General features: G+C 55.4%; 13 protein-coding genes across 13 annotated transcripts; 5 read left to right on the top strand and 8 right to left on the bottom strand.

The window, feature by feature from the left end:
- Positions 1-410: 410 nt before the first annotated feature.
- Positions 411-2280, bottom strand: BCV69DRAFT_284659 (hypothetical protein). Its single transcript, XM_025493119.1, has 4 exons — positions 2204-2280; positions 1999-2080; positions 1600-1902; positions 411-1508 (listed from the first exon to the last, which is right to left on the bottom strand). The coding sequence occupies exons 1-4, from the start codon at positions 2216-2218 to the stop codon at positions 562-564; spliced, it is 1347 nt and encodes a 448-aa protein (XP_025346219.1). The 5' UTR covers positions 2219-2280; the 3' UTR covers positions 411-561.
- Positions 2281-2535: 255 nt separating this feature from the next.
- Positions 2536-3871, top strand: BCV69DRAFT_314243 (hypothetical protein; the record flags this gene model as incomplete). Its single annotated transcript, XM_025495101.1, has 4 exons — positions 2536-2546; positions 2629-2941; positions 3032-3500; positions 3582-3871. The coding sequence occupies 4 exons, from the start codon at positions 2536-2538 to the stop codon at positions 3650-3652; spliced, it is 864 nt and encodes a 287-aa protein (XP_025346218.1). The 3' UTR covers positions 3653-3871.
- Positions 3529-4665, bottom strand: BCV69DRAFT_59296 (hypothetical protein). Its single transcript, XM_025495381.1, has one exon. It carries the CDS (start codon positions 4437-4439, stop codon positions 3759-3761), a length of 681 nt encoding a protein of 226 aa, XP_025346217.1. The 5' UTR covers positions 4440-4665; the 3' UTR covers positions 3529-3758.
- Positions 4666-4858: 193 nt separating this feature from the next.
- On the top strand, positions 4859-6452 carry BCV69DRAFT_284658 (BLUF-domain-containing protein). Its single transcript, XM_025493118.1, has one exon. It carries the CDS (start codon positions 5245-5247, stop codon positions 6238-6240), a length of 996 nt encoding a protein of 331 aa, XP_025346216.1. The 5' UTR covers positions 4859-5244; the 3' UTR covers positions 6241-6452.
- A 358-nt stretch (positions 6453-6810) lies between these two features.
- On the top strand, positions 6811-7926 carry BCV69DRAFT_284656 (hypothetical protein). The gene is made up of 2 exons (XM_025493117.1): positions 6811-7589; positions 7697-7926. Exons 1-2 carry the CDS (start codon positions 7166-7168, stop codon positions 7876-7878), a joined length of 606 nt encoding a protein of 201 aa, XP_025346215.1. The 5' UTR covers positions 6811-7165; the 3' UTR covers positions 7879-7926.
- On the bottom strand, positions 7831-9565 carry BCV69DRAFT_314240 (hypothetical protein). The gene is made up of 2 exons (XM_025495100.1): positions 8999-9565; positions 7831-8910 (listed from the first exon to the last, which is right to left on the bottom strand). Exons 1-2 carry the CDS (start codon positions 9486-9488, stop codon positions 8081-8083), a joined length of 1320 nt encoding a protein of 439 aa, XP_025346214.1. The 5' UTR covers positions 9489-9565; the 3' UTR covers positions 7831-8080.
- A 136-nt stretch (positions 9566-9701) lies between these two features.
- BCV69DRAFT_295019 (RRS1-domain-containing protein) lies at positions 9702-10691 on the top strand (the record flags this gene model as incomplete). Its single annotated transcript, XM_025493894.1, has 2 exons — positions 9702-10235; positions 10327-10691. Coding segments are annotated over exons 1-2 (834 nt in total), but the record flags the coding sequence as incomplete, so codon positions are not given.
- A 466-nt stretch (positions 10692-11157) lies between these two features.
- Positions 11158-15312, bottom strand: BCV69DRAFT_59214 (subtilisin-like protein). The gene is made up of 7 exons (XM_025495380.1): positions 14696-15312; positions 13994-14619; positions 13373-13921; positions 13153-13302; positions 12292-13067; positions 11588-12209; positions 11158-11472 (listed from the first exon to the last, which is right to left on the bottom strand). The coding sequence occupies exons 1-7, from the start codon at positions 15047-15049 to the stop codon at positions 11400-11402; spliced, it is 3150 nt and encodes a 1049-aa protein (XP_025346212.1). The 5' UTR covers positions 15050-15312; the 3' UTR covers positions 11158-11399.
- BCV69DRAFT_284651 (NAD(P)-binding protein) lies at positions 15248-16771 on the top strand. Its single transcript, XM_025493116.1, has 4 exons — positions 15248-15662; positions 15713-15722; positions 15899-16084; positions 16173-16771. Exons 1-4 carry the CDS (start codon positions 15589-15591, stop codon positions 16272-16274), a joined length of 372 nt encoding a protein of 123 aa, XP_025346211.1. The 5' UTR covers positions 15248-15588; the 3' UTR covers positions 16275-16771.
- On the bottom strand, positions 16460-17709 carry BCV69DRAFT_59119 (hypothetical protein). Its single transcript, XM_025495379.1, has 2 exons — positions 16798-17709; positions 16460-16698 (listed from the first exon to the last, which is right to left on the bottom strand). Exons 1-2 carry the CDS (start codon positions 17385-17387, stop codon positions 16677-16679), a joined length of 612 nt encoding a protein of 203 aa, XP_025346210.1. The 5' UTR covers positions 17388-17709; the 3' UTR covers positions 16460-16676.
- A 790-nt stretch (positions 17710-18499) lies between these two features.
- On the bottom strand, positions 18500-20440 carry BCV69DRAFT_243019 (hypothetical protein; the record flags this gene model as incomplete). Its single annotated transcript, XM_025490050.1, has 2 exons — positions 18500-19722; positions 19822-20440. Coding segments are annotated over 2 exons (1842 nt in total), but the record flags the coding sequence as incomplete, so codon positions are not given.
- Positions 20441-20951: 511 nt separating this feature from the next.
- On the bottom strand, positions 20952-21751 carry BCV69DRAFT_284647 (SelR-domain-containing protein). The gene is made up of 2 exons (XM_025493115.1): positions 21118-21751; positions 20952-21026 (listed from the first exon to the last, which is right to left on the bottom strand). Exons 1-2 carry the CDS (start codon positions 21688-21690, stop codon positions 20970-20972), a joined length of 630 nt encoding a protein of 209 aa, XP_025346208.1. The 5' UTR covers positions 21691-21751; the 3' UTR covers positions 20952-20969.
- A 140-nt stretch (positions 21752-21891) lies between these two features.
- On the bottom strand, positions 21892-23773 carry BCV69DRAFT_291063 (alpha/beta-hydrolase; the record flags this gene model as incomplete). Its single annotated transcript, XM_025493739.1, has 3 exons — positions 21892-23333; positions 23406-23653; positions 23678-23773. The coding sequence occupies 3 exons, from the start codon at positions 23771-23773 to the stop codon at positions 21959-21961; spliced, it is 1719 nt and encodes a 572-aa protein (XP_025346207.1). The 3' UTR covers positions 21892-21958.
- Between the last annotated feature and the right edge of the window lie 172 nt (positions 23774-23945).

Here is a 23945-nt window from a genome sequence, read left to right as displayed (position 1 = left end):
GAAAACGCCCTGCAATCCGCCGCCTCTTCCTCCTCTTCTTCAGCTCGTGGTGGTCGTAGTCGTGGTCGAGGACGCGGAGCAGGAGGTGGAGGAGGAGCCAAGATGCCCCGTACTGCTCGAGATGACAAGTTTGGTTTTGGTGGCAAGAAGCGTTTTAGCAAGAGTAACACTAGGGAGAGTACCGAGGCGGGGTATGGCAAGTATGAAGGTGCTGGGAGGGGAGGTGGTGCTGGGAGAGGGGGTAGGGGTGGTGCTCGTGGTGGGAGGGGAGGACGTGGTGGTGGTGGAAGAGGTGGATCGACTAGGTTGGGGAAGAGCAAGAGGAAGTAGACTGGAGAGGACCCTTTGTACAAGCGGATCCAGCTACACGCCTTTCAGAGATTGCTCGAATCACATCTACAGTCATTAGAGAAACAGTGTGATATTAACACGCTTGCTGTACCGTGAGAGGGGGGCCGTCGCTTTCGCCTAGACTTCGACCTGTGAGACGTCTACTTCAACCACTTTTATCCACATGAGCAAACGATTCTGTAACGCGGCAACGCTTCAGAGCGGCTGCCCTTAGAAGGACTGCGTGGCGTCAATCTCAATGGCAGGCACGATGCTGGCCATGAACTTGAGAAAGACGAGGAGGTACTGGTCCACGCGTAAGCCCTCGATGTCCGTCTCGACACCTCCTGCTTCCCCTCCAAGTACGTCTGCCCCGCCTTCAGCAGTCGCGCCTCCCTCTGTCCCAGCAGCAGCAGCAGCGGTGGAGGAAGACTTGCCCGCGACCTTCTTCATCGCTCCTCCTACCAGACCCCACTTCTTCTTCTTCTTCTTGTCCGCTACCGCCGCTCCTCCTGCGACCCCTTCATCTGGCGTACCGCCACTGCTACCCCCGCCAGCTCGTAGTCTCTTCTGCTCCTCGATGACACCTTGGTCCATACGCTCAATGACCTTTTTCATCACACTGGCATGCTTGCAAGGATGCACGCTGGCGGTGCTCAGACCACTCTTGTGTGGGAAGGGCTCGATGGTGACTGTCTTTTGGGCATAGTCGGAGGAGATGTCCTCGAAAATCTCCGAGGGCTTGAGAGGAGAGCCGGACTCGTCGTAGCCGATGAGCCACATCCGGGGAGTTTGGTAGTATTTGTCGTAGGTGATGAGACAGTCGTAGGTCCTCACTGAGAGCAGGTTGTTCGAAGAAGAGGCGGACTCGGTGGAAGCGTTGGCTGCTGCTGTTGATGGCGGTGGGGCGAGAGTGGCAGGATCGTCGTGCTCTACCACGCCTGCTCCCATGCCACCCAGCCCGTCTTCGTCGTCATCCTCATCGTCCATGTCAGGTATGTCCCCCACCTCCGCATCGTCGCCGTCGCCATCCTCCCCTGCTGCTGTTGATAGTGAGGTACCAGCCACTTGAGAAGCCAAGGCGTCTTCTTCACCCGGCGTCAGGGAGGCTGCACCTGCTGGAGGGTCATTATCTGGTATGTCTGCTATTTCGCCGACCTCTTCCAGCTGTTGCTGATCTATAAGGCAGAGAGGAACAGTGGGGAGATGCAAAGATGTCAGATGCTGTTATGCTTGCGAACCTGCTAGCTCACTGAGTTCCCCACTCACCATCGAGGTGCGTTGCCAGCCAGTCCTCTTCACCCCCAGTCCCTTCTACCCCATCCTGACCCTCTGCAAAGCTGAGCATCTTCTCATCTCCAGCTACACCTCCGCCTGCTCTCCCTTTGCCCTTCTTCCCACCTAGAGCTGCGCTCTCAATTTGGCTGACTCTGCGCAGACAAGGTACGCCGCGGGAGATGAGGTACTGCTTGTCCTTGGGTAGGAACTCGCGCGTCTTGGAGGGTTCGCCGGCGGACCAGGACCAGGTGGGAAACTTGTATGACAGAAAATCGCCAGCGGCCACAAATTCCTCTGTCGTACGGAGAGTGGATGAGGACAGTGAACTTTGGCGTCAGTCTCAGTGAGCTTGGCGCCATCTACCTCTGAGGGAGGAACAGATTCACTCACCGGGGGTGATACGACCATGCTCCTTGAACTTGGATTCGCGCAAAACGGGTGCAAGGTAATCTCTCACTGCCCAAAAGTGAGTCTGTGAATGCGTACAGAATGAAGAGGGATGAGGTCAGCCCAGATCTTCCCTGCTCGCGCTTCAGATAGGGGGCACATGGGTGCTTGAGCTCCATTGCGTGGCATGCCTTTTTGAGCTACTCACCTGAATGGCGTTCATGGTTGCCGTTGTAGGGGAACAGTCCTTCACTCGAAGATGAGGTGGATGTATGCGTATGTGTATCGGTGGGATGGCGAGGTGACGTGGAATGTGATTGGTAGCGAACAAAGGCGAGGCCGTGGTAGCAATCTATGCCTGGCGCAACACTCAGCATCCTCGTCACCCCCTTGGCAGTGCACGGACGACGCAGGCACAGACACGTCGGAACGGGTGGCGTGGCCCACAGGCGCTTGCATCCTTGCTGCTTCCGCCGCCGGATACGACTTCGCCTCTACTCCCATCAGAAGATCATCCTGGAGATCAGTTTGCAGCACAACATGGAAGCAGAGTGAGTATATCTTGCAACAGACACCCATACATCTGCTCACGGCACCTGCTCACATATCATACATCCACCACCTCTCCCACAGACTTCAGACATACGAGTATCAACTCGGCCAAGTATCCGAGGCACTGCAAGCAGATCCTGCAAACGAGGAGCTCACAACCCTCAAGGCAGAGCTCGAGAATCTCATTTCTCTCACTCGCTCCCTCATCGGAGATCAAGGAGAGACTTCTGCGGCTGGCGGATCTTCAACAGCTGGGTCCAACAAACCAGCTGCTGCTGATGCCTCTCGTCCGGTCGAAGGCGACACTAAGACTGCTACAGCTCAGAGTGGAGCTGGTGGAGAGAACAAGAAGGCGGCTCTGAGCGCAGGAGATGACTGTCTAGCCAAGTATAAGGTGAGAGGAAGACAATGACCCTGCGCCAAGGTGGCTATATGCATAAGCTTCTGTTACTGGCGCTGAACTTCTTCCCTCCTCCTCTTGCAGGCCGACAATCGCTACTATCCTGCCAGGATCACATCCGTAGGAGGGTCGAAAGATGATCCTGTCTACTCCATCGTATTCAGAGGGTATAACAACTCAGAGATGGTCCGGTCTTGGGAAATCAAGCCGCTTAAAACTTCATCCTCCCACCATACCGCTTCCTCTTCCTCCTCCTCCTCCCCTCACGCCTCCTCGAGTCCACACTCGACTCCCGGCCCTTCTTCCTCTCCGCACCCGCCCAGCGGCGAACGCAAGCGGCCATCACATCCAGCCTTGACGCCTGAAGAAGAGGCAGAGCGTGAGAGGAAAAAGAAGCGTAGCGAAAAGAAGTCGGAGAGGCATGAGACCAAGACGCAGGTGGCCCAGGAAAAGGCAAGCAGTTGGCAGAAGTTTGCAAGTAAGAAGAAGGTGGCAAAGAAGACGGGTGGGCAGGGATCCATGTTCAGGACACCTGAAGATCCTCTGGCAAAGGGTGAGTAGATTGTGGATAGCGGCTGACGACGGCTGTGGTAGACTGTCTTGCTGATACGGCATCTGTTCTTCTCATCGACAGTTGGAGTAGTGGGAGCAGGCAAAGGAATGACCGCATACCAAGACCGGAGCAAGCACGTCTACGATTCTTAGGCCGGATCAGTGAAGAGCGATTCATGACGCGACTTGTCTGCGCCTGACTCTGACCACTACATCTATGCCCTTCGACTTTCAGAAGCTAGTGACTACCAGCGGGTCCTTACACCACCGACGACACCGTCGTTCCACTGGCACCAGCCAGAGATAGCGCGAGGGTAACAGTAGGATATGTCAAGCACTTGTCATTGACCTTGGTCAGAGTACTGACGGAATATCTACTCCATCGCGGCAGATCTTTGTCGATTGAACGTGTTGTATGCTCGTCTTTGGCATCATGTGAGACGAGACGATGTGCTGCAATGCCAAAAGATATAGACAAGACGAAGTAGACTGAATAAAGGACGATGCCTTGGCTGAGACTGTTTCGTACGCTGCTCGGTAAAGACCTCCCTCCCTCTATCGCGTCAGGATGATGTATAGGGAAAGCGTTCTGAAATGGCCCGCCCCTCTTCGCAACATGAGCAAAGTGCCGACTGCGAGGGGCCAATCGCACGAAGGTTAGCCTCTCTCTGACTTCCGTCTGGGTGAGATCCCTCGAGGGCTCGAGGAAGCTAAACGCCTTTGCTCTCCCACGTGGTTCTTTGAGACGACTATCATATACCAGATCCGAGACTCGGCATAAACACCTTGAGTCCAAGTGCCAAGCCCAGGATGGTATCCCGACGAAGAATCCCCCCAGCTGTTTTGATTCGGCCGCCGGCTTCAATGGGCCGAAGCTCGCCCGGGGAAAAAATTTAAGCGTGCTAGGACAGGGGCAGGTGTGGTGAGTGGAGCCTATCATTCGCCGAGAGCGAAGGGCACCTGAACGGGTGTGTGGTATCCGCGTGGCATGGGCATTCAGGTACCGTCGGCGTCGGCGTTGGCCTCCGCTGCCGGATGCCAAGTGGTTGGCCGTCTTCGATCGTCACGTCTGAGATGTAAGGGCGGTCAGGCGAAGCGCAACTCCCGCTCGGGGACAGGCGGAGTGCTGCACAGAGGTGATTTTCTCCATGTCCACTAGCACAGGAAAGAGAGGCCGCTGTGGATCGAGAGACATTCGTCATTCTCACTCCGCACAGCCTCACCAGGCAGTAGAGGAGTCTTGTACAGACTTGACCCACGCGGACTCGGGCTGACAGGACCCTTGTTGTGGTTTATGCATCTCTCGGCCTGAGGAGTGCCGTGACAGAAGGTGCATATTCCCGCACCGCAAATCTCTCTCCCCCCCCCCCCTTCAGCTCCGTCATGGCCGTGTCCCGTCAGCTTGGGACGGACCACACTATAGCCTATTGGGAAATTACCTAGTTGCGAGGGGAGCAAGTGTGAATCTTACCAGACGAGGCTGAGCTCTATCACTTTGCCCTTTGCACTCCATCATCAACATTGCCATTCTACTATCCTTGATCATCCATCTCGACGCCCATCTTTGCTTCTCTCTCGACACAGCTGCATCGCTGCAGCACCTCGTCTCTTATCGGACACTGTCAGCTTTCGCCACACAGCGCCTGATCAATTGGCACCTACCTTACAGCAAGCACATCCAGTCCACCTCACTCGAGGCAGCACCTTTGCCACTCACCTCACCCACTCACTTCTCACTCACAACAATGGCTACAGTGAATACTCTACGCCCCGGTGGCGGAGATGCCCACAATCACCACGCAAGAGGAGCATCTTCCTCGCACACCTCTCCTCCCGTCTCACCATCCGTGACGACTGCAAATCTTCATCATTACCCAATGCCATCATCTACCTTTCGCCAAGGACCCTCCGAGAGGGTCAAGAGGGCTCTTGCTCTTGAAGAGGCACAAAGGAGTGGTAGTGCTAGTGGGACTGGAAGTGCAATGCGTCCTACCAAGTCTGATACGGGATTGGATCCTACCAGTCTAGATGTGGACATGGATACAAGACGACCTTCTGTTCCTGCCCTCTTTACTCGTCTTTCTTCTGAGCCCAGCTCACCTAGCAGTGAGAGGGGTAGCTCGGGCAAGACCACGCCCTCGATGGCTAGTATGACTTCGACTTCCTCCTCTGCCACTACGGCCACCGCCACCACCTCTTCGTCTTCGTCAGGCAATGACGACGAGGAGGCTCTCGCCGAGGGTGAAGATCCTCTCATCCAATTGGTATACACCTCCTCTGCCAAGATCCGCTATCTGCCCCGCTCCGAGCTAGAGGGTATTCTAGCCAGCTCGCGCAAGACGAATGCCCGCAATGATATTACCGGTCTGCTAATGTACCGAGATGGTTCTTTTGCTCAATTCCTCGAAGGACCCCGCTCTGCCGTCCTGGACACCTTTGCACGTATCAGGGCAGACAGACGTCACCGTGGTGTCATCGTCGTGCTAAAGCGACCTGTAGAGAAGCGAGACTTTGCAGAGTGGAGAATGGGATTTAGAGACATGGATGCTGAACTTCCTGCTGGGGGAAATACGAATGAGCACAAGGGAGAAGTAGGCAAGAGTGCTTTGGAGCAAGAGGGGAGAGATGCAGTATTGGATTTGGCGAGTGTGAATGTTGCGGATCTCTCGCATGCGGAGATGTCTAGGGCGATTCGGACGTTGATCAAGGTCTTTCATCAGTCGTTGGCGAGACCTGCCTAGAGTAGACTTGAGCAGCTAGGATGTTCCTGCTGCTGCTGGCTACCATCTGTCACCTATACCCAGTTCTTGGACCCTACTTTTGTACTTTTATCATTGTTGATCTAGTCAGTCATCATGCGGATGACCTCTGCCTCTTCCTCTTTTTCACGCACATATACACGACAAGGAACGTCTCTTTTTCATTTTCAATCAATTCTCACTACTGTACGTTTTTTAGGAATGTAGACTGAAGTGTGCGACCGTAGATACTTGACAGCGAGTAAAAGTCATGTCGTCTTGAGTGAGTGAGGGCAAGTGATGAAGCTGCCCTGGTGTGCCATTCACGTCGTCCGCCCTCTGAGCCCTTTTCCCGTTGGTTTCCCCCGCCTTGTGAAGCAGAAGCCGGGCATAGGCGGGCGGGGGGGAGTCGAGCAGTGGGGGCGGGGGGGGGGGGCGGAGTCTGAAGCCTCGTCCGTCGTCGTCGTCGTGGAGGGAAGCGCGGATCGGATGCGATGCGCCTGGAGTCCGGCTTCTTCTTCTTCCTCCTCTTCGCCCGGACTGAGGCGCAGGCGCATGGCGGAGGCGAGGTGGGGCAGAGGGACTCGCTTGACTGACAAGTGTTGCATGGAAAGGACAATCCTTCCTTCCTTCCTTCCTTCCTTCCTTCCTTCCTTCACTCCTCTTGGTAGACTTGTTCACTTCCCCCTCCTTGTTAGGCTCACTACACTCTGCGGACACTACACTGTCACTGTTCCCTTGTCTTGACAACCCACCCCCCTTTGGACACTCGCTCGCTCCCTCGCACGACATTGCACTTCCCTAGCTCCAACCGCTTGCGACTCCACGTAGCAACTCACTCCCTACCTTCCTTTCTTACTCAACAAGTCTCCACGGCACACAAAAAGGTCACCAGCACGATTCGATTTCCCATCTCCCACAAGCAAGTATGACTATCAGCACTCCCACTACCGCTCCCACTACTACTACTACTCCCACTGGAGGTAAAGCAAAATACTCTGCCCATCTCTCCAATGGTGATCCCACCATCCTCTCTACCTCCTACATCCCTACCCATCCTCATCTCTTCCTCGTCCACTTCTCTCCTGGAGACTACAACTCTTCTCTTGTTACTCAACGTCCCTTTGCTAGAGGAGAGACATTGGCTTATATGGATTCGGCAGAGCGGGCACCACTTAAGAGGTACTCGACGGTGCAAGTAGGAGAGGAGAGTCATATTGAACTCAATAGCGATTTGCTCTACATCAACCATTCGTGCGATCCGTCAGTTAGATTTGAAGTTGGAGAAGAGAGGAAGATGTGGAGGGCAGTTGCGGAGAGGGACATCCAAAAGGGGGAAGCATTGAGCTTCTGTGAGTAGGCAACGAGAAGCGAGAAGCGAGAAGTGAGAAGCAGGCAGCAGGCAAGGAAAGAGTTCAACTGACCTACTCTCCTTCATCTCCACTTGACACCTTCCCAGTCTACCCATCGACAGAGTGGAGCATGGCTCAACCCTTCAAGTGCAACTGCAATTCCTCTAGATGTCTTGGCACCATTTCCGGCGCAAAGGACATTGATGCCCAGACGCTCCTCGAGGGCTACTTTGTCAACGAACACATTAGACGGTTGAAGGAGGCGCAAAGCAAGGAGGAAATCAAGTAGAGGAGGCGAGGAAGAAGAAGAAAGGATGGGAGAAGTTGGGAAAGAAGAGAAGTAGCAAGGGTGGGGATCTGGTGATGGAAAGCGAGCAACCAAAAGCCTATTGCAGGGGCACCCCATGTTCAGTAGCATCATCGAAAGGCATATATGATTCATCGACGAATGGCATAAGATGCCTATCAGCCCATGCCGGTACTCCTCTTTCTCACCGTCTCTTCTTTCCATGTGAAGCGACGGCCTTCTCAAACCGGTTCCCACCTCCCGTACTACTACCTCCTCCTCTCTTCTTCCCACCACCACCACCTCCGCGTCTCCCCTCCGACTCTCCAGCAGGAGCCGTTGCCTTCCTCCTCTTAGTCGTAAGCTCATCCCATTCCCTTCTACTCTGTCCCTTGCCACCTCTCCTCTCTCCACCCCGAAGTAAATCTCCAAATTCCTCTTCTAGTCCAGCTCCCACTTTGGATCCACCCCTGGAGGAGGAAGATAAACCAGCAGTGGTGACGCCACCGAGTACGACGTCCTCTTCGTCTCTGCGACGCTTGCGTTCGTCTTTCTTGCTCAGGACTAAACGGGTGAAATTGTTCTCTTCGTATTCGTCCATTTCCTTCAATCTGCGCGCACGGGCGGAGGTGTGGGGATCAGAGGCAGAGAGGGATGTGAGGCCAGTAGAAGAGGTGCTGTAAGGATTCGAGGAGAGGGAGGTGCTCAGATCTGGCAAGAGGTGGGCATTGAGTGGGCGTCCACCTCCTCCGCGACGAGAGCGAGAGTCGTCACGCTCGTCATCAGAGGACCCATCGCCACGACGACCCTTGGAACGAGGACGGTCCGAGTAGGGTACGGGGGCCAGCTTGGGCGGACGATACACGCCGGAGCGAGAAGAGGCGGCTTGCTCCTCGTCTGACTCCTCGGCAGTGCGGGCGCCTTTGGCCTTGCGGGAAGAAGAGGACGAGGAAGTAGCGGCAGCAGTGGACTTCTTCTTTGCGGCAGAAGAAGAATCGAGCAGAGCCGACGGGTTGGGCCGGAAGGACAGTGGGTCTGCCATCATATGGAAGAGCCAGTCGCAGCGGTCAGCAAGACGATGTCTCTTCTCGTCCTGACCCCAAAGTTGTGTGCCTGTACTCACCCAGTTCCGCATCCTCTTCATCTGCCTCGTCTTGACCCTCGCCCTCCTCATCACTTCCATCAGCCTGGCTCTTCCCTGATGTCGTAGCATTCTGTGCTGCTCTGACCAGCCTCTCCCACTTTGGCTTCAATCGCGCCTCTAGCGTCTTCATCTTGTCCAGCGTGACCCTAATCCGCACAAGTCTCTCCACGACTTCCTTCCCTTCGCCCTCCTGGATGGAAAGACCAAGTGCTCTATGCGAGGAGAGGAGAAAGAGGTGTTGCGTGTAGGAGAGTAGGAGAGTGGACTTGAGTGTGAGAAAGAAGTCTGCTGAGCTCTCATCCTGGGAGGAGGAGAGAGAGGAGGAGGGTGACGAGGGTAGGTGTGAAGGAAGGAGAGAGGTGCTGCTGCTGAAGAGGGAGGAGCAGTCCGTGGAGAGGGAGCGGATCAAGGTGGAGAAGGCGGACACATCTGCCGCAAGGACGCTGGTAACTGCAGCTACGGACGTCATGGCTATGATGACGATGATGGTGAGGTGATGGCAAGGTATCACACACACACACTGATGGTGATGGTGGTGGTGGAAGGTGGTCAGTAGCCATCTACGGCCCTTTGACGGAAAGGGAGTCGAGGCAGATTTTTTGGGCCAAAACTCCGCGCGCAGACGGAGACAGTCACGCCAGAAATTTGTCCAGACGCAACCAGGCAGCACAGACAGTCATTCATTCGTACGGACGGGCAAAGGCACAACCTTGTCATCCTATACACCACATCCATACACTCACAACCATGGCACCCACTGCCACCTCGTCCGCCTCGGCCGCAGCCACAGGCAGCAACGCCTCATCCAACTTCCAGTACGACCACGGCCTCCTCTCCGTCACAAATGTATCCAGCACCAGCACTGCTTCCAAGCCCACCTCTTCCTGGCTGCAGGCCCAAACTCAAAAGGGCGTCTCTGCCCTCCTCTCCAACCTCATCGCCACTCTCCCCCTCAAAGTCCACCCAGACCATGGACCTATCCTAACGCTACCCCTTCCAACCACGATTTTGCCCAGGGCAAAACCACTACCCAAACCAAAGCCATTGACTAAATGGCAAGAGTTTGCAAAGAAGAAGGGAATCGCTGATACAAAGAAGAAGGAAGGAAAGCTGGTGTACGACGAGGCGACGCAGGAGTGGGTTCCAAAGTGGGGATACAAGGGAAACAATAAAAAGGAGGAGGAACAGTGGATTCATGAGGTGCCGTTTGGTAAAGGTGAGTTGGCGAACAATGAGAGGGGAGGGAGAGCCCTCGGCCGCGTTGTAAGAGCCAAGTCCTGACCACATCCTTGATGTTTCTCCCTCAGATGACGATTACGACCCCTCCAAGGCAATGAAGGCCGAGCGCAAGAAGCGTCGTCTACACAATGACGCCCAACGGCTTCGCAACCTCGCCCGCGCTTCTGCCGCCAGCTCCTCCAACAGCAAAACATCCTCTTCTGCCCTCAAATCCGACCCTCTGACCACCCGTACTCTCAGAAAAGGTGATCTGGACGCTACTACGCTCCGCATGAGAGGCTCAACAGCCTCCATGGGCAAGTTCGATCGGGTGCTACCTGGAGAGGATATCAAGACTCGTGGGGTGAAGCGCTCTTTTGATCCCAATGAGCGGGATGCAGGAGAGGAGAAGAAGAGGAGTATGGCCATTCTCGGTGGATTGGATGGATCTGGATCTGGAGCAAGTAGGAGAAGAGAAAAGGGAGACGTGGTTAATGCGAGAAAGGCGGTGAGGTTTGAAAGTAAGGGAGAAGGAGCATTGGCGCTTGCTAGGAGGGGAGAGGGGGGAAAGAAGGGTGGCTCGGGCGGGAGGGGAGGAAAGAGGAGGGGATGAAGGGAAAAGAGGGACGTACTTAGGATGTTCTCTGCCTGAGGTAGGTCAGGCGGAATCGACCTCATCCTGCCTCAATCCATTGCCCTTTCTTTGCCAGACTAGACCATCGCATGACGCCAAGCAGAGGTAGATGGATCGCGCTGCGATTCGTAGGGAAAACAAGAAGACCGAAAGGGCCAAGCCAGAGAGTGGGAGAGGCAAAAATGAGGAATGGGCGGACGAATGACAGAGAGACAAGGCCGTGTTACAACTCCTTCACTCTACCTCCTCCTTCTTCTTCTCCCCATTCCCCTTCCCCTCCCCCTTCCCCTCCTCTCGCTTCTTCCTATACTCCCACACCCTCGACAAGTACGAGTCATACTCGCTCATCTCGTCCAGAGGTCCTCCACGGAACCTGTGCGCACGGAGCAGCACGCGGTAGCGTCCTTCGGGGAGGGAGAAGGGGGTGGAGGAGGGAGTGGTGGAGCTGGGATCGCCTTTGGGTTGGAGAGGAGGAAGGTCCAGCGTGGCAGTCTATTTGGTGGAGTCGATGGGGACAGAGAGAGATGATTAGAAGGGGGGATCTAGAGGTGACGAGGTACAATAGGATAAAGCAAGACGTACCAGTGGCCAGGTCTGGAAACTGCACCAGAGCCAGGAGTGAAAGGAATAGAGGAGAGGAGCTTGTCGTCAGCTTGAGCGGGAAAAGCAGTGGGGTACGCTGGCGCTATCGCTACTACTGCACTCCCAGTACTCACCTTCCACCTGGCAGGAGCGTATTCGAGTATTGGTCGCGCCCCGTAATGTCATCGTCGGTCATTCGGCCTACGATGGGCACCTCGTCGAACTTGGTCCAGCGCATCCCTGTCACCTTTCCCGAAGTCGTCTCCGGGACCGTAATGTTTGCACCATCCTCGCGCAGCGCGAGGGACGCCAAGTCTCTTCGCTCTGGCCCCTCGGTGGGCAGTGTGGAATTGCAGCACTCTGCATCGTCCACAATAGGGATTGTAGCTTGAAAATCGATGTCCGCGTCGACGATATCGATTACGAGCCTCTCGGTGGGCGTCTGCGTCATGTACACCAGGTTCGGACTAGATGTTGGGTCCTCCGGGTCCAATGCCCAGACGGTCGAGTCATTCCTGATCTGTTCCTTGTTCCCCGGCTCAAACAGAGCAGGGAGCTTCGTTGAGAATGGGTTTGCTCCGGTCACTAGTGAAGGAATGGTTCGCAGCGAGCCTGCCATGCCAGTATAGGGGACGTTGGCCGTTCCGCTCGGGTCGTTGAGGCAGACGACGGAGATGCGACCGGAGTACATGATGATCCGTGGATGGTCGGGAGGTGGGTCGATACGGAATTCGAAATTGTAGGTCTTGCCGGGCTCTGATGAAGGAGAAGGGTAGGAATAAGAGAAGTCAGCTCATGGTAACAGAAAAGAGGTAGGCAATAGTGCGTGAGCGCTCACCTAGATCAAAGACATTCTGGTACAAGGACATCGTCGCCGTCGCATCCGCGTTCTGAGGGATGGCACTGATCATCGACGAATTGACCGTGAGTCTCTTCTCAGGCGCCCCTTCCTCAAGAAGGTACACCGCTTGCGCAGGGATATGCGCGACGTTATAGCTCTGCTTCTTTGTGCCCACATTTCTGATGATGAGCTGCTTGTGGTACTCAGTGATGGGACTTGCACCAAAGTTGAAATCGATTGGGTCTGCCTCGGTCGTGAGGTCAATGGCGGCAGTGATATTGACGAGTCCAGCGCCAGCCCAGAAGAGGCTCTCATCACCGCCACCGTCTCTTCGCTTGACTCGCGTTGCTGTATGCTTCAAGGCTCTTCGGACTGAGGCGCTCGAGACGTTACGACCGTGTACCGACTTGTACAGAGCCACAGCGCCCGATACGGTAGGTGTAGAGAAGGAATTACCAGCCGTGATTGCATATCTCACAGGGAGAGGAACAGCTCCCAGCGTATCACTCCCAATCCCCACTACGTCTGGCTTGACGAGCTTGAGCTCGTTGTCTGGGCCCCATGATGAGAAGTAGCTCATCAGTCCTGCGCTGGGATGAGGGTAGTCGGTCAATACGTCAAAGGCGCCTCCGGGAGAGAAAGTTGCTTGGATGGAAGGATTCTTCTTGTAGGCCTCGTAGAGAGCCAATCCCATGTCTGTAGGTAGCATTGCCATCGTCACCGTTGCGTTGTTGTGAGTGCCTTTGACCTCCGTCGGGTACGAGACCAGGAAGCTGGGGAGTGGGCAGCAGAGGCATAGTAACCACGTCAAAAGCCCGTGGGTAGCAGTGACGAAGCCGTCTCCCGAAATTCACTTACAAGTCTTTCGACACTATCCTGAGAAGATACTTCACATCCTTGTCAGCGATGTTGTCGATCTGCTTCTGGAACCCACAAGCGGAGGCCTGAAAAACGACAAGGATATAGTCCTCACCGCCTACAACGTCGTCGCCAAGTGGTGAGCAGCCTCTGCGAAGAGGGTCAAGGCAGAGGTCAACTTCAGACACCACGTTTCTCATACCGCCGGCTCGAAACTCACTCGTCCTTGATGTCGGGGTCTGCCAACGCAGCTTTGCTGAAGCGAATGGGCAATTTGGGCACGGTACGATTGTAATTCCAGCTCGTGTCAGTGAACACCCTGAGGGTCGAAGTGCCATCAGGAAGAGGAGGATCAATCGCCAATGCCCAACCAGGAAGAATCGCGTTCGAGACTGATCCTACTGCAATGACCTCCTCGCCTAGAGCGGGTGATCCCATCAAGAAAGGTCCACTGTCCCCATTATTGGCAGCAGAGTATACCAGAGTGACTCCCTGTTGAGCAAGGCGGGAGGCGACCAGCGTGTCGGCTTCTTGCCAGCCTCTTGTGGCGCTCAGAGGCCCGCAGAGGACGTCGCACTTATCCTTGTAGGCGCGGTCGTAGATGTCGAAAGCATCTGCTACAGTGGTGCCCCCTGAAGAAGTGTTGAAGGATTTGAAGGAACAGGAAAAGACGCCATATGTGCGCAGCTTGGCATCGGGCGCAATGCCTAAAATTCGCCCGTCTGGATCTCGACCTGCTACGATGCTTGCTACTTGGGTTGCATGGCCACTGGAGGTTGCAAGGGTGATGCTGTCAATCTCAAGTCCAATGCGAGAGTCCCTTTATGTCACCGCTACTTACCAAGCATTCTTGCTCTTTGGAGGACCAGGGTGGCGATGGACCAAGTCGAAGTCTGGGCCTACATAGTCATAGCCGCCCTGTACGGGACAATCACCGCCCATACAGTCAACACCTGCAGGTCTACCACCGTTGAGTACTGGATGGGAAAAATCGACGATGCCGTCGACGACGCACACAGTGACACCTTTGCCGAGGTTTCCTCTCTTGTGCTGGAGATCAACGCCCATCATGGCGTGCATTGCATGGGATGCGTCGATGCTGCTGTGAGTTCCCTTGCCAAGGTCGCGAGCGTGAGCTCGGGCTTTAGGCTGCTCGAGTCGGTCGAGTGCAGCTTGCTGTAAGTTGCTTTCGCCAGCACCGATAGAGGAGCCTCGGTCGTGCACGCTTGCCGGAGGCTGTAAGTACTGATTCTTCGTCACTCGCTGTACTGCAGGAGAGCTTTTGAGAGCATGTATGATCTCCCTTCGACCAGCGTCCGAAAGGGACCAGTCCATGGTGGTCTTTGAGGCAGGCTGCAATTGTATCGCCGCTCCTAGATGGATCTCCGGCGATTCATAGGTGTGGGTAACGATGATCTCCATGGACAGTCTGTGTGACACATCAGCCACATATGCGGAGAGTGCATCCTGAGAAGCCAGAGGAGAGCAAGTCTTTAGTACCATTGATCACCCAAAGCTACAGGAAGTATTTATCGGTACGTACCTCCCAGGCATTTGCGGCGACTTGATCAGGGTCAAATTGAACGATGAAGCTATTGGGTACGTACTGAGGGCTTTGATCTTGCACCTCCACGCCCCTAAGACTCTTGCCCTCAACGGCTACCGTAAAAAGGAGCAGAGTTAAAGCCGCTGTCCAAGCTGCGAGCTGTCGCCATTGCATCTTGCCAAGCATGAAGGGAAGGAGGGGGTAACGGAGAGGAGCGAGCTTCACCCTACCCTTGACTGGCAATGACAGGGACCTTATACTTCTCGAGACCAAAGCAGCCTCACTCGCTCCCCGAACGAACCCTGCCGTGATTAGCGGTAGCCCTGACTCGGGGGTTCTCGAACCTTGCATCTGCCCTGAATCTAGCCCCTCATGAATTCGCCCTCGGTGCGCCCCTCGCCGACGGAACAAAGTACCTCGGCAGATCTTGTTCCGGGGCCTGGCAGGTCATCGTACCTTGGCCACCGAGGAAGAGAGTAATCGAGTTGAGACTACCCCTGGTGAATGGATATGTGCCTATTCGCTGGACCGCCGGCTTGGGCTTCACCATGCCTCCACCCCCGCTCTCCTTTCCGCTTTCGCATGAACTTCCGCTCATGGAGGGAATACATCTGCTCTACCCCTTCATGTATACACCAAGAGTGACACTCGGGGACTTCTCTTAGCCTACCTTGACTAGCCTACCATATCTGTTGAGCCAACAGACTACTACAGCAAGGCGGCAGAGACCGTCCGACCCCTCATCGACCATCACCCGCCTCCTCCACCTCAGAAGTGCCGTGGGCCCCTGCACCCTTCCGTTTAGCACGCCTACACTAAGCACCACTCCCCATCTTCGAAGCACCACCTCAATAGCTCGCAACGCAGCTCTCCATTCGTCAGCTAGAGTTATGGCGCCCGCCACACAAGAGTTCTTCTCGTCGAAGACATTCGCTATTGCTGGTGCTAGCAAGGATCCGAGCAAGTATGGGGTGAGTAGCGGGAAGGGGAGGGAAGGGATGCTTTGCTGAGCAGGAGATGGAACATTGACTGACGAACCGGCTGTTCCTTCTATTCCTCTGATTCTGCGATTGCATCATAGAACAAGGTGAGCAACCCGATCCGAGATGATAGCACACCTCCAGGAGGGAGCTAAACAAGCATTGCAATTTCCCACCTCTACCCATTTCCCCTCCCCTTCTCCTCCCCTCCCACCTCCGGAAGGTTGTCCGCTGGTACAAGGACAACGACCTCCCTGCCATTCCCATCAACCCAAAAGAAAGCAGTATCGAGGACCTCCCTAGCATCTCCTCCGTCTCTGAGCTCAAGGATGCAAAGCAGACGAGCTTATCGGTGATTACGCCCCCGCATGTCAGCTTGCAGATTGTCAAGACGGGATTATTGGAGGTGAGTAGGAGAGGAGACCGAGGGAATGAGGAGGTACTGATTCGAAGAGTACTGATGTACGAGCTTTGCGCAATGTGAAAATTCCCAGCTGGGAATACCTTGGATCTGGCTGCAGCCAGGAGCAGAGGACAAGGCTCTTCGTGAGTTCCCTTTGACATTCTCCGTCGCAGTGCATACTCATACTCGCTGACACTACCTCTCCACGCCTACGTCCCTCTGCTTACAGGCGACTGGGTGGAATCACTCCCTGACGAAGACCTCAAGCGACGAGTCATCTACGGTGGACCCTGCATCCTCGTCGAAGGCAGGAGACTGGCAAAGGCAGAGGGGAAACTGTAGCCGTAGGCGAGTCCTTGAGTATACCAATGGAACACAGTCATCTAGCGCTCTTCTTTCTCACAAAATAGATTGGGTGACGACTCAGATTGAAAACGATTCCAAATGGTGACATTAGAGAGTACAGTGCGTGTGAATGGGTGTATGTATATACATGCAAGATGGGCTAAAATTTGGGAATTTGTGCGCAGAAACGGTCAAGTAAAGTCGAAATCGAAGTCTAGAACCCCCCCTTCCCCCCTTTTTTGTATCAGCGTCATCTTGATTTGACAGGAAGACTGACCGATGATGGAAGAGCGTCATGTCGCATCGTGTCAGATTGTGATCGTTTCACAAGTGTGCGCGCCCCTTTCTTCACCCTCAACAAGCAAACTCACAGGTCTGACCAGCCAATAGCAATCTGTGTCGTAGCCCACTTCGTCGTCGTCGTCGTCGCGCTGGAGAGCTTAGCAGAAGACTGGGTCGAGGTCGAGCAGCCTGCCTTGGTCCCTGTCCCTACTACTGTGACAGTGACCGTCGTCGTCACGACCGTCTTTGTCGCGCTCGTCGTGCTAGTAGCCCGAGACGTCGAGCTGCTGGTGGATGTGCTGGATGCGGGCTTGGTGGTACTGCTTGGCTTTGTGCTTGAAGTTGAGGTTGAGCTTGGTGTCGTCTTGGAGGTACTTGTCGCTTGGGTAGTGGATGCCTTGCTAGTAGTGGTCGCCTTCGCCGTCGTCGTCGTCGTCGTCTTTGCAGAGGCAGCTGCCATCCTCTTCACGTTGGCTCTCTTGCCACGGCCGGAGCCGACGTCTTTCACATCAACGCTCGCACCACTTCGCGCTCGGAGGAGATCCGCATCATGTATCTTCGCATTCGCGGTTCTATGCCATGTGGATTGCAGATGTGATTCCGAGACCTCTACTGGTGCAGCACTAGTGACGGCGGCTGCTAGAAGGACAGCCGTCATTGCGATGGCGAGGTAGCGCATAGTCGATTCCAAAGCAAATGCAGGGGTTGCTGAAAGGAGGCGTTCATACGTTATGATGAGGAGGTAAGATAGTGAAAACCAAAAGAGTCGGGAGGGAAACACAGAGAGGAGCTCGTGACCTCTTTAAGTGACTTGCCCTCGTCCACACACCTCTCGCCTAGTCATTCTGTTTGTTTTGCGCACCCTGAGGTGTTGGTGTCTCAGTAGGCCGTGTGGCGTCCTAGAATCAGAAACGGGCTATGCCGTTTCCTCGACTCTAGGGCGGCTTTGCGACCATGCCACAACCTGCTAGCGGCCTCAAGGCCACTACTGGCCAGACGCTGTTGCTGTTGCGGCGCGGGTGCGAGTGCCGCTCAGAGTGAGACCTGCCCCTGAGTCGGAGCGGAGCGGAGCATAGTGCAGTGTCTCAAGGTGAGACGAGGCGGCAGCGCGTGGCTGATCTCCCCGCGGGCGGGCGGGCAGGCGGGCTGTCAGACGCGCGCGTGTCGCGCCACGCCCTGTGCCGGGCGGGCGTCTGTGCAGAGGGCCATTGCAAGGGCAACCTAAGACGTCCATTGGCCCGGCCGAAGGGGGGAGGGGAAAGTGAGACAGAGGAATGCATCGATGCACCACTAATCCGCCGCCCCGCTAAGGGCGTGCAGAGTCTAGAAGTAGAGCATCTCATCCCTGACAGGGAACAGAAGCTTCCATATGTCGTCGTCGGAGGCGGGGAAGAGGTTGTTGTAAAGGTGCGCATCGTCGATACTTCCCGATCGCCCTTGCCCATTCGCTACCTCCGCCGCGGAAGTCAGACCATTGGCATTCAATGCTGCTTCATGAGCTGCACCTGACAATGAGTTGGACTCGTGTCCGCTGATCTGGTCGCGCTGCTGCTGCTGATGCTGATGCTGCCGCGGTGGATGCTGATGATGGCCCTGACCCTGCATGACATTCGTCCAGAGATCATCCTGGATCATGCGCTGAGTGCTGTCGACGGCCATACTCGAGCCTGTCTGATTTGCGACAAGACCAGGGGGAATTAGCACCGTCTTGCTCTGTGGATGCTGCGCAATGCCTTCTCCTCCCGCTATGAACCCTACTTGCTCGGGATCAGCGTCAGGCGAGGGTTCGTCAATCCCAGAGAGAAGATGCTTCAGGAGACGATGCATGTATGCAGGCATATCGTCTGGTGTCTTCGAAGCCTCTTCCGAAGACCTTGCGACGTTGGAAAGGACATCAAAGATCCGAGATCGATCGGCTATGGGCATACTGGCGTAATTCTTGACAAGCCAGATACTGGTCACTGCCAAGCTGACCCACGTGAGATTGAAGCAATAGGTCAGGTGTCCAGGCTGGGCGAAGTCCTCCTGAAAGACGCGAGAAAGAGCAAGCGCAGCATCGGTGCAGTCGCCAAATGCAAAGGCAAGTGGTCTCGCTTCGCCTGGATCAAGGACTTGCTCCGAGGTACGATAGCGTGCAGCATAAAGGAGGCGATATTCGCAAATGTGGAACCGATAGTAGGCGTCGAAGAGCTTCAAGGTAGACATCTGCTGTGGAACAAATCCAAAGCCAATGGGGTGCAGTAGCCATTTTGCTCTCCAGCGCTGCCACTCCTGCTCCACCCACTTGAGCATCCGCAGATTCGAAGCGTCGCCATTCATGCCGGCCAGCATGTCTGCATACAGTCGGCACATTCGACTAAACGCCACCGTCGGAGCTAGCACAATCTCTCCAGGCGTAGAGATCGTAGGATGATCAGAAGTGATCCACTCTGTGGGATCCGCTGCTCCTTCTTCTCCCATCATTCGGGGCAATGAGTGATGGATGGCGAGATGGTAGTCCGCGATGATCAGGTTCAGCCAAGTGCGCTCCTTGTTGAGGACATGCCGAGCCTGAATCTCGTCCGCTGGCAGGGGTCTTGGTGACTTGAGATGCAGCTTGAGCTCCTGAGCCATGCGAATGGCGTAGCCCACCCGGCGCCAGCTTGAAGAGTCGTCAGCCTTCTTCCACTGCGCCAGAATATTCAACGCTTGCACCACTTCGATGTTCGAAACGCCCGACTCAACGGCCTGTGCTACGAGCTTGTTCGCCAAGAGAAGGCAGGACTGATACACCTTTGGCCGCACGGTTCTCGAAGATACTGTCAGGACCGCGGTGAAGAGGAGGGTAGACTTCTGACGACAGTCACGCCAGCCATGAATGGCAGGGTCGAGCATAGCGATGGTGACGTTGAGGTAGCGAAAATAGAAGTCAAAGAGCTCGGCGCATTCTGACTCTGCCAAGAGCCCAACCGCAATTGGATCTGGGCAAGGTGGTTGATACAGCATCTTCTGTAGTATAGTATGCTCTCGAGCAGCTGGAGAGGAGGGAGATACGCCCTGATGGCCCATGTTCTCAGTGTTTCGTGAATGGTTGAGGCTTGATGGCTCCGATTGTCCCGTGATATGGGGCGAACAGGGAGACGCATTCTCGTCGCTGTGGATGATGTGGGAGAAGTGTATGTTGGGCCTGCGTGTAGAGGACGATTGTGGCAAAGATGAACTGGAGAAAGGACCCATCGAGAACGGATTGTAATGGTGAGGGCCTTCGAGAGAATTGGAAGAGGAGGGAGACTGTGGGCTGCGATGAGTTGATACAGACGCGTGCAGTTGCGAGAGAGATGGCAGGCGTGGTCGCACAGTTTGCAGACCCGCAGCTGAAGCCGATTGCGCATTGGTGGTAGCTGGGCGAGTGGGTGAAGCCGAGAGGGCGTCGCTCGCTTCGAGTCTGGGCTCCTTCTCTCTGGGTAGAGGATCAACCCAAGCTGCGTTGACTGCAGAAGTATCCGCTTCTTCATCCTCTCCGGTATCATGCGGTCCCTCTTTCCTCTTCCTCTGGCCCCGACGATGCTCGCGATATTCACAGAGCAGCCGATGGGCATTGCAGCGACGACATATCGTATTCGTATCCGGTGTGTGGCACTTGCGCTTCGCCCTTCGACAGGCTAGACATGACACCTTGCTCGAGTTGTTGGTTGCCGCCGCCGCCGCCGCTGCTGCTGCTGCTGCTGCCGCCGATGCACTCTGCGGCGAATCATTCGCGTCATTGTAGAGAAGCTGCCTTGCGGTTTGAGAATCAGCTGCCTCAATTTCAGAGTGGATCGCATCTGGGTAAGTCATGTGCTGACGGCGAGTCCTAGAGTCGGGAGAATGTGCAGACATGGTCGCTGCCGAGACGAGGTGTCCCAGACCACGAGCGCCTGCGTTCGCCACAGGTGGGGAAAAGGAGGATGTGTGGCGGTAGTAGGGAGGTTGGACGTACTTGGAAGTAGACTGCTGTCCATTGGCAGCCAGCTGAGTCTGCCCAGATGGACGCAGTCGATGCTCGGAAGTCATCCTACATCGGCAAGGGCGGGTAGTGGCATCGATGAGGAGACGAGATCTGCACAGGACCCAAGGCGGAAGCGGAAGCGGAAGGGCAAGGCCACGCCAAGGCGCTGGAGTGCTGAGTGCGGGGAAGAGGCCACACGCTGACGTTGTCATTGCCATCTATGGCGAATGAAAAGACAATCTGATTAAAGGGAAAGATGTACAAAAGGAAGGAACAGCCGTAGCGACCTTGTCTCTAAGCCTTCTTGTCGTCCTCGCTAAAGTTCAACGAGATCGAATTGACACAGTGGCGCTGCAAAAGGGAGAGAGAGAGGTGGCGAACTGAGCACTTTGATCGACCAACTCCCTGAGTAACAGCATGAGACTTTGTCAAGACTACTCACCTCGTCAGTGGGGTTGTTGAATCCCTCTCCCTCAAAGACATGTCCAAGATGACCACCACAGGCCTTGCAAGTAATCTCGGTCCTCTTCATCCCAAAAGTCCGGTCTACATGTCGGTCAATCGCGCCAGGCACAGCATCGAAGAAGGCGGGCCAACCACATCCACTCTTGAACTTCAAATCAGCAGTGTACAATGGACTATCGCAGCCGGCACAGGTGTACACGCCCTTTTTGGGGTAGTGCGAATCGTACTTTCCCGTGAAGCCAGGCTCAGTACCCTTTTGCCTCAGTACACGGAACTGCTCAGGGCTGAGCTGAGCGCGCCACTCTGTGTCGCTCTTGCCCTTGGGAAAGTTGGAGGCAGTGGAAGCGTTTGATCCCATACTGTAGTTGCGGATGTGTGGCGACGAAGGGCTGAGTTGAAGGGGAGATTGCTGATTGTGATTGTGCTGCTGAGCGGCAAGGGCAAAGGAGCCAGTGGCGATTTGAGGAGATGAGAGTCTAAGAGATGCAGAAGCTGCGAGTGCGAGTGTGAGTAAGGGTCGATGAGCGATGGTTGTTGGTCGAAGAAGCATCGGCAGGGAAGATGGGAGGAGGATAGACAAAGGCGAGGCAAAGTCACAGTAATTTGTCGTGTGCAATCATGAGCATGAGAGAACCAGAGAACAGATTTCCGGCCTCCACATTGTGTCAGCCATTTCCGCTCACGGAAACCGTCCAGTATCGTATGTAGCACAAGAAAGGCCACTACCAATGCCACAACTCATGCAAAGGAGAGCAAAACGATTTGTATTGACAATTGCAACGATAACCTCAAAGCTGTTCATCGGAATTCCAGCGCCTTTAGCCGTACATCTGCCAGTCGTACTGCACCGTGCTGCCCCACACGCTACAGGCCTGCAGCCTCTGCTGGCTCGCAATGCCCGACGCTCCATCCGATTTGGCACCCAATTGCAGCACATTGAGCTCAGTGACGCTCTTCGTGGTGCTCCACATTGGGTAGCCATCTGCATTGGGTGTACCTCCTCGCACAAAGGCGCCCCATCTGGCTCGCAGCTCCTTGCTGGCGGCGACGACAGCGGACGTGGCATCGGCAGGGTACGTGCCAAAGACGAGGTAGATGTCGTCTTCGTGGCAGACCTTGCCTGACTCCGTACAGTAGTCAATGTCAGCATTGTCAGGGTAAGTGTAGCCTTGGTGGTGCTCAGCGATGTAGACCTTGTGCCCAGCCGTAGCGAGGGCGAGGGCGGTGTGCTGGGACGAGCAGCGGAAGGTGCCATCAGTGCCCATGCCCTCAAGCAGCGCCCTGAGGCCGTCCTTTTGCCCTACAGAGGTGCTGTTCTGCTCATAAGCTGCATTGGTAGCAAGTTTTGTTCCTCGTCCGCCACTGTAGAAGATGTCAGCGGCGAACTGCAGTGTCACTTTGAACCAGGGAATAGAGGCGAGCGGTAGAAGCTTTGCATTCGCGGCAGTGGCTCCGATATTCGCTCCGACTACCGCGCCGGCCTCGTTCGGGACAGTAGAGAAGATGACCTTCCTCTTGGGACCGGCAGACGCATTCTTCTGCACATCGCCAGAGATGTATGAGCCCAGCATCGGTCTCCATGGTTCGCCGGCGGGAATGTTGCTGTGGAAGGTGTGAGCGGTGGAGAAAGCAATCTCACTGGCCTCGAGGACCTTGCTTGCCGAAGCTTTCCTGGCACAAGAAAGGGTGGAACACCACAATTGTAGAAGCACAGAATCGCCAAGAACGTTCTGTGTCTTGACAGAGCTCGCACCGTAATTCTCGGGGTCGCTTGCTATGATTGCTTGCGAGAAGAGGTCGTCAGCAGCCGGAGTACCAAGGAGGGCCCGGACCATGTGACCACCGCTGGATTGGCCAGCCAAGGTCACTTTGCTCTTGTCTCCACCGAGAGACCCAACATGGTCTTGAATGAAAGTAAGAGCCATCACAACGTCGCGCACAGCCTGGTTGCCCGCGACTGTAGAGCTGCCTGCAGCGCCGCCCTTGGTCTCGTCAAAGGTTGAAGCGGTTTGCAGCCAGCCAAAGACTCCCAGGCGGTATTGCATAATAACGACGATGATGTTCTGCTCTGCAGCCAGGAGGGAGCCGTCCAGCCCTGCGTTGCGAGCTGAGCCTCCGATGAAGGATCCGCCTGGTAGCCAGACAAGGACGGGAAGTGCCGAAGAAGTAGTAGCGTTGGCAGGGACATAGACGCTATTGTCAAAGAAGAAGAGTAGACAGATGAGCAATTACCCCACTGCCATTGAGCTCAGACTTCCTACTCACTCCATGAACAAACAGTCCTCGCTGAAAGATACTCCATCGTCTGTAGAGTCACCACTCTGCATACACCCGCTTGCCTGGACAGCTGCGCTGTAATTGCTAGGCAATGTCCCCAACTTTAGCGTGTTGGCGAAGCGGAGTCCTCCTACAGGAGGTTGAGCATATGGAAGGGTGTAACGCACAGCGTTCGACAGAGTGGCGGGCTTGACTGTGCCAAGGTTGGTGAGCGTTGCAGAGGTGGCTAGCGAGGACTGAGCAGCCGACCTTTGTCGGACCGGTGAAGCGGATGCTGGGCCAGCGAGAATGGCAATGGCGAAGGCCCCAACAAGGAGTAGACTCAGAGAGACGCGGAGAGCGCGAGCGCAGGACATGCCTGAGAATGTCATGAGAGAGTGGTAGAGGGTGCTTGACGGAACTTGATGTGAGTGAGTCTTGAGGGCGGCGACCTGCGCACGTAGAGGTGTGTGACGACTTGTGCTGCGAAGAAGCGTTGACGGCAAGAAATGAAGGATGTTTGACAGCAACCCGGCAAAGGTTCGACGC

Source organism: Pseudomicrostroma glucosiphilum, assembly GCF_003144135.1.
Source record: "Pseudomicrostroma glucosiphilum strain MCA 4718 unplaced genomic scaffold BCV69scaffold_13, whole genome shotgun sequence".
NCBI classification, from domain to species: domain Eukaryota; kingdom Fungi; phylum Basidiomycota; class Exobasidiomycetes; order Microstromatales; family Microstromataceae; genus Microstroma; species Microstroma glucosiphilum.
The sequence above is the reverse complement of the archived record's forward strand: the minus strand, read 5'-3'. Positions and strand labels throughout refer to the sequence as shown.